General features: G+C 44.4%; 1 protein-coding gene across 1 annotated transcript; it reads left to right on the plus strand.

The window, feature by feature from the left end:
- Nucleotides 1-4,510: 4,510 nt before the first annotated feature.
- Nucleotides 4,511-5,422, plus strand: LOC149373148 (uncharacterized). The gene has a single exon (XM_089597834.1). It carries the CDS (start codon nucleotides 4,511-4,513, stop codon nucleotides 5,420-5,422), a length of 912 nt encoding a protein of 303 aa, XP_089453960.1.
- The last annotated feature ends 2,582 nt before the right edge of the window (nucleotides 5,423-8,004 follow it).

The following is an 8,004-nucleotide window of genomic DNA, read 5'->3' on the forward strand; positions in this document are numbered from 1 at the left end:
TTACTCACAATAAGCCATTCAAATCCATAAAGGGATCAAACGCTACTAACCTCGTATTTCTAGTGCTTCCTATTTTTTTGATTTGATCTATTTCTTTTTTGAATTGTTCTCGTTGTATGAAATATAATAGTCCAATCTCGGCTCTGGTTCTCTCAGCAAGTGATAGTGGACTCCGAACTCAATCAGTCGAAAAATGACAACGGAGACAATATGACAGGGAGTTGATCAACGCGAAGTAAGAAGATTGACGCTTTTAAAAGGGTTCCATTGCAGATGATTCCTGTAACGACAAGTTTGAAACAATTGGCGCCGTAGATTGGGAGGATTCCGCTGTCAATATCAAGCACGTTGACGCCTTTAACCCAGAAAAATTTACAACGTCTGTTTTCTCTGACTTGGGCCACTCCTCCTCTGGACTGTACAATCTAAGCATCCTATTGTTCCATTCAGTGTACCTTATGGCTCAACCGGATTTTGACCTCAAGAATGAATGTCAGCAAAATTGTTTTTGCTCGACACATGACGCCACTCAACCGTTGCAGCCAGTTCCTGAATCTCAGTGACACAATTTCCTTCAAAGACCTTGAGAGCCTGAGGTGGTTTCTTGATCATTGCAGCACAACTTCAGAATCTGACCAAAATAAAACCCTACTTATCGAAAACTGAAAGGATTCCCTAGATTCTTTGAATAACCGAACCAACGTTAACGCTCCACACAACTCGAGTCGGGGAGTTGTTGTTTGCTTGACTGGAGCAATATGAGACTTTGAGCGAGCTAAACGAACAAGAACCTGTCCAGACCTATCTACTGATCAAACATACCAACATGCCCCATATCCTCCCTGACTCGCATCACAGAACCCATGCAATTCGATTGTCACTGCCTGTGGTAAGAGAAGGTTTCTTGGAATCGAAACTTCCTCCAGCAATTGAATCTGCTCTGCAAACATAGTTCATTTGGTAAAGAGTTCCTGGGGTACCGATTCATCCCAACCAACCTTAGCTCTCCAACACTCTTGCATAATTTGCTTTGCTGTAAATACTACCGGCCCTAACAATCTCAGTGGATCCAAATTTTTATCGATTTCTGACAATATGTTCCTCTTCGTGATCGTTTTGGACAGCGTCATGGACTTCGTCGAATATGAAAATCGATCTACTTGTGGATCCCAAGACAAGCCTAGGCTTTTAACGACGGAATCTCTCTCCGTACAAAATCCATCAAAAAATTTCGCTAATCCAAACTGTCGAGCGCGTGCTGGTGATTTGACGTCCACTTTCTTATTGTAAATCCTCCTCGAGCTAACAGTTGGATCAAGTCGTCATGAATTAGCAAAGCTTCTGGTGATGAATTAGTTCCAGCCAAGAGATCATCTTCGTAGAAATCGCGTTTCAATATTGCTCTAGCCCGTGGAAAATTTGCCCTTTCATCGTCCGCTAACTAGTGAATTGTCCTAATAGCTAGAAAGGGGGCTGATGATACGCCAAAGGTAATGGTGTTCAGTTCGAAAGTTCTAATCTTGCCCTGATGTAGCCAAAAAATTCTTTGACACTGTCGATCGTGAGGGTCTATTAAAATCTGTCTATACATTTGTCTTATATTGGCTGTCAGTACGTAAGTGTATGAATGAAATCGAAGTAAATGAATAAAGAGTTTTTGTTGGATTGTGGGACCTACCATGAGCACGTTGTTTCATAAAAGATTTTTATCCGTTTTTGCCGATGCAACGTGAAACTGGGGGTCAGCTAATCGGATTCCTTTAGGAAGGTCAACTATCCCTCGTGGAATTGGTTCGCTTGGGATCGCACTGGTTATAGTTGGAACGACAAGATAATCTAATACCTTATGAAATTCGTTAAAACGCGAATGGATCTCGATTTGAATACTATCCTTTGAACTAATGCTAGAACCCCCGAATCCCTTGATGGGCATCTCCTGATTCTGCACCGGAAGTCTGAGTCACTGAACAAATTTTTCGATTATGAAGTGATTCGTTGAGCAGGTGTCTAGTAAAGCACGACCCTCGACGAACTTCCCCTGATTCGACTTGACGTGGATAACAGCACTCATTAACAACTGAAATGTACGAGCTCGAGAAACAGCGCTAAATACGTCTAAATCTCCATGGGAATCTCCATGGGATCTGTCAATGCCGCCCTGGCCTCAAGAGCGCTAAGACGAGACTCGTGGCCTCCGATTGTGGACATCAGTTCATGGTTATTACCTGAGTAAATCGTATAAAAACTCCGGAACCAGTCTGGGGTGTCTTGTGGTAACGGTGGTGGAGTGGGATTTGGGAGTGATGGAATAGCATTTGCGGGGGTGTTCGACATTTGAGAGATGATTGATGAGTCGGGGGAGTGAGATGAGTCAGATGTGGTTGGAGTGCTTGAAAAGTTGATGAATCGGGGGGCTTTAGAGATTTGTGATGATAGTGGTGATGGGGGTGAGAGGAGGCGTTTAGTTGCGGAAGAAGGGAAAAGTGTCGAGGCCGGAGGAGTGTTACAAGCAGGTGTTGTGGGGACGGTTGTGTGTAGATTCGCTATTGCAGGTGAGTAGGAGATGTGAAGAAATTGTTGTGCAATGCAGCAGGATGGTCGCTTGCGTTTTGTGAAGTCAGGTGTTGTTGAGCAGAACGAGTGGAACGTCTCTGAGCATTGCGTGCAGACGGCTCTGGTGTGGTTCCCTAAAATAGGATGTTTGCAAATATTACAAATTAGGCAGTCGTTTGGCATGAATGCATGCGTATTACAAAAGATATAATAAAAATAGAAGTAGACGAGTAGTAGTAGAGTAGCTGAAGCAGGCGGCGTGGCAAGGCAGGTAGCGCAGTCAAGGCACTTTACACGGCAGCCGCCGGGAAAACACCAACAGTTTGTAGCAGGCGTCTAATGGCAATCGCTGTACGCTGTGAATCAAGGCATGCGCACATTGAATAGTGTAGGTGGTGGTTGGCACAGGCGCAGGCCTAGGTGTGTGAGTTGACGATTCTCTCTGTGATTAATAATCGGCAGTGTGGCTGTGGGTATTGCAGGAAGCCCAAAGTAAGCAGAAGTTTGTATGCAATGACAACAGAAGTGAAGTTGACAGGTCACTGCACAGGTGTCGTTGTACGAGATTGGCCCGTTGATGGTCGATGGGCATGCGCCGAGGCGACCGACCAATCAGCTGTCCACCCTTCGTTTTCTCCATATACCAAGTATCACCAAAACTATTACGGCCCGCAACCTCAAACACATAAACTCTGAAGCACTCTCATTCCATATCACTCCGTCCCTTTCATCTCTAATCAATTCATGCACTCAACCAAACCCGCAATCTCTCGACACTCTGACTACTCTTTTCTCAACCACTATACTTGAAGCCTTTGACAGACTGGCTCTAAACAGACGGATCACCTTGTCATCGCGAAGAAAGCCGTGGGTCACTCATCAGATCAGGAACATGATGTTGGTGAGAGACAGGGCGTACCGCGAAGCCAGACGGTCCGGCCTATCTACAGACATTGAGCGCTATCGCCGCCTCCGCAGCAGGGTATCGAATAGTCTCTCCACTGCTAAAAACTCCCACTTCGCTCACCTCATAAATTCATCACGAAACTCAAAAGATAAATGGACCGCCATTCGAAAACTCAACCTCACCAGTCAAAACCTTCCATCACCCACTCAGCTTTTTTCCCCGGATACTCTTATCTCTACATATTCCATAGTCCCCGCATCTACTTCACCTCTCACTTCACTCAACCTAAATACATTACTTCGCACCCCTTCTCCTCACTCTTCGGCACCAGTCTTTCATTTCGAACCCACAACATCCGACGAAATACTTCACACCATCACCACATCCTCATCTAAAGCAATTGGACATGATGGTATATCGAACTCAATGCTTCGCCTTACTCTCGGTTTCATCCTACCCTTTCTCACATTTCTATTCAATAGCTTAATACAACATTCGCACTTCCCCACCCTCTGGAAGAGTGCCCTGTTGCTCCCCCTGGCTAAAATACGTCACCCCTCCTCCCCATCTGACACGCGTCCCATAGCGTCTCTTTCCGAACTTTCAAAAGCATTTGAACGTATTCTATCCTCACAGCTCTCTAAATTCATTTTATCCAATAATCTACTAGATCCCCGTCAATCGGGCTTCAGGAGGGGGCACAGCACTCAGACCGCTCTTCTTGGCGTAACTGAGGACATTAGAGAGGCAATAAACCGTCAGGAGGTCACCATACTAGTTCTTCTTGACTTCTCTAAAGCCTTCGACACTGTTCCCCACCTGAAGCTTCTCCACAAATTAAAAAATCTCAATCTCTCCAATAGTGCTCTAACTCTTCTCCATAGCTACCTTTCAAATCGTCATCAAGCCATTGGGGGGGGGGGTAACGGGGAAGCCATATCCAACTGGCGACCCGCTCTCGCGGGTGTTCCCCAGGGAAGTGTCCTTGGCCCTCTCCTTTTCTCCTTGTATATAAATGACCTCCCCGCCTCTCTCTCTTATTCTAAACACATGATTTACGCTGACGACACCCAAATATACCTTCATTGTCCATTTGCGTCCATCAATGAGGCCATTGCTCGCTTGAATCGTGACCTTGAAGCCATTGCGGCATGGGCTCATTGTAATGGCCTAAGCCTCAATCCGTGTAAATCCAAGGCCATGATTCTCGGCAGCCTCGCCTACATCTCTCGCCTAGATCAATCATCCCTCATACCCATTCATATTCATGGCATCGCGATCCCTGTTGTGGAGAAGGCCTTGAACCTGGGCGTTGTCTTTACCCCCACACTCCACTGGTCCCCACAGATTAATAGGATCAACCAGAAGGTACATAACACACTCCGTTCCCTGCGATTCCATAGACATGCCCTAACTCGTACCTTACGCAAATCCCTGATCGAATCTCTGGTCTTTCCGCATCTGGACTATGCTTCATCGGTCTTCTTTCGACTGGACGTCACACGCAATTTAAAAATGCAGAGAGCCATTAATGCTTGTGTTCGCTTCGTAGCCGGCAATATTCCCAGAGATGCCCACATCACACCATTACGATTGGAACTGGGCTGGCTCTCTGCTCGACGTAGACGTGAGTACCACTTGGGGTGTCTTGCCTTCAACATAATTTTCCTTCATTGCCCTACATACCTCGCTGATCGTTTTCGCCTTGCACCCCACTCAGTCACCGATTCCCGCACCCTTCGCCGCCCACAACCTTTGCTCATCGTCCCTCCCTGCCGCACCCGTGCTCGCGACGATTCCTTCTATATTCAAGCATCTGATCTCCTGAATTCACTTTCTCCAATAAACCTTGCCGATCACTCATACTCTTCATTCCAAATCCTACTCCATAACACCCTCTTGCAGCGCGACCAGAGCGAGTGGATCGAACGTGTAGAGCGGGAGGGAATTGTGCTCGCATAGCGTAACCAGTGCTTCAACCTTGACCTCAAATTAACAGCGGACGCTCTGACGTGGTTAACCTAACCTCCCATCACACACAATATACAACACCATAGCCCAACTCTGACATCTTGCCTCTAATGACTCCTCCTTGCACCAACCATCATTCACTTTATCTCGCCTACCTCACCACCTAGTCCTTCACCTGCTCTCTCCCCACCTGACTCCTCTGCACATAAATCCCTCCTCCTGTCCCTCTTAACTCCCCAACCACCAACCATCCTTACTCACCACTTCCTTCTTTTGTCAGCCTACTCTAGCCTTCTCGCATCCCACAACCTTCTAAACGCCTTTCCTTCGCATTTCCATTGCCCTCACATCCTTCCGCTAATTAAGCTAGCTTTCTCACGCATTCAATTTACCTTGCTATGTTGTTTTACCTTTTATTTTTAGTTTTAAGTGGCTTACATTATTTGCCTTGCGCTCAAGTCTGATTAATTCTTCAATTTGTAATCTCACACCTTGCTCTCTTACTGTAATTTGTTTGTTCGCTACAATTTTAGCTTATTGAAATTAGTTTTAAGTCTGCTTATCTTACTGTATTATACTTTTTTGGCCAGATGGGGGTCTTCCCCAAGGCATAATAAACACTCTAAACACTCTAAACACTCTCTCTCTCTCTTTTCACGAGGAATTATTATTTTAGTTACAAAAACGAATATTTTTGAACGATTGTTAAACACCGTATGTATCAAACGCTTGCATCTTAGATGGTAAAAATTACTTAAAAATACTTAGATACTTGAAAGTAAAAATTGAACTTGCATGCAATTAGAATGTTACAGAGGATCAGTTGAACGATGGAAACCGTCATGACCAACATCAGTGACAGCGCGTCATCGATTTTGCAGAGTCCTGGTGCCATAAAAATCCAGAAATAAGCTATAGCGAGAGTATTTCATGCTACTTGTCTATTCTTTGAGAACAAGGGTTAACGGATTTACAACGCATATTTTGTTTCCAGTGATGATGTAAGAAAACTAAGCTTTGTGGTCGACAAGTCTTTGGGTTTGATACATCCACAAGAAATAATCGACATAGAGAAAATATTGTATAATTAAAAAACTAAAAAGCACACTTTCAGCATGTGATAAAAATTACAAAATAGTTCGGACATTTAGCTTGATGACTCAAGAGTTTTCCCTTTGCCAAATTTTCATTAGATCGCAGGTAAACATAAATAATTTCGGTTCATGATGAGCGATAAATAATTACCTATGCAAAATTATTATAAGTAGGTAATCATCTTTATTAAATCTTTGCTATGATTCATTATGAAAGAAAGCGTGGAGCATCCCTTATAATCATTTTGCATAGGTAATTATTTATCGCTCATCACGAACCGAAATTATTTATGTTTACCTTCGATCTAATTGAATTTAGCAAAGGAAAAACTCTTGAGTCATCGAGCTAAATGTCCGAATTATTTTATAATTTTTAGTACGTTCTAAAAGCATATTTTTTAGTTTTTTAAACTATTATTCTTATTTTACACTTTTTAGTCTTATAGACGGTCAACCCCCCCAAAGGTCCACGTAGGGGGGCAAGGCTAATTACAATAGGGTTGCACCTGGTGCCCTTAGGTGACGCTAGTGACATGATATTTTCTACCAGCCTCATACCATTCAGCTCTCGGCGCGTATCCTACCTTGGCTTAGGTGGGATTTCATAGACTCAAAGTCCAATCTTCGTATTTCTCTCGTCGAACCTTATCTTACTAATATATAAAGCAAAGTCGCTAAAACCGTTGTAATCGCTAACCGCGAAAACTACTGAACCGATTTTGCTGAAATTTTTCACACTGATTCATGATACTCCCTAGATGGTTTTAGTTAAGTTTTTATCATAAAAAATTTAATAACAATAGCAATAAATGAGCTCAAAGTTTTGCGAAAATACGCCAGCTTTTCACTTTAGTTCAGTGAAATCCACTAGGTGGCGTCGACATAAAATCGAGGCTACCTGCAACATAATTAAAAAAGTGTGGTTATAATAAGCCGGAGCGTCTCGATATCCATGCAGATGTACTCAGGCAGTTCAACGAACTGTACAGGGCATGCTGATGAAAGTCTTGCAGCTGGGTATCCCGGTTGCGGACGACACTCTTCTGTAAGGGGGAAGGGACCTGGGTGTCCATTCACCCTGAATCTCGACGAGTGCGATCAAAAAAAAAATTAATTCCAACCGACGACGTCTCTGGCATAATACCAGGAGACCTAACTAGCCAGAGCACGATCTGCACCAAGCACCAACTCTTCAGAGTTGTGTGGCAGTCCCACCATCCCACCTGATGCAGTAAGAGCATTTTTGACTACAAATGTAAGCCAGGGAAAAACAGCTCTAAGGGGCATGGGCAGCCACAACGGCTACCTTCTTGGTCGTCGCGTCCCCAACGCGCTTACCCACATGTTCCCGTCTAACGATGAGCGGTTGGTTATGCGGGGAACGACCCGAAGACGAGATATTCTTTGGTCAGCGGCGTACCTCCCTCTATCACAGTCTCCGTACATCGAGACTCCCTGGGTAAGAATCAAGCAACCCGT

The sequence above is a fragment of the Copidosoma floridanum genome, unplaced genomic scaffold (genome assembly GCF_036245765.1).
Source record: "Copidosoma floridanum isolate Cflo_tuat_1 unplaced genomic scaffold, Cflo_Japanese_pri ptg000040l, whole genome shotgun sequence".
Lineage (NCBI taxonomy): Eukaryota > Metazoa > Arthropoda > Insecta > Hymenoptera > Encyrtidae > Copidosoma > Copidosoma floridanum.

Coding starts and splice junctions, on each gene's coding strand:
- LOC149373148 (XM_089597834.1), top strand. CDS start 4,511: ATGATTTACGCTGACGACACCCAAATATACCTTCATTGTCCATTTGCG.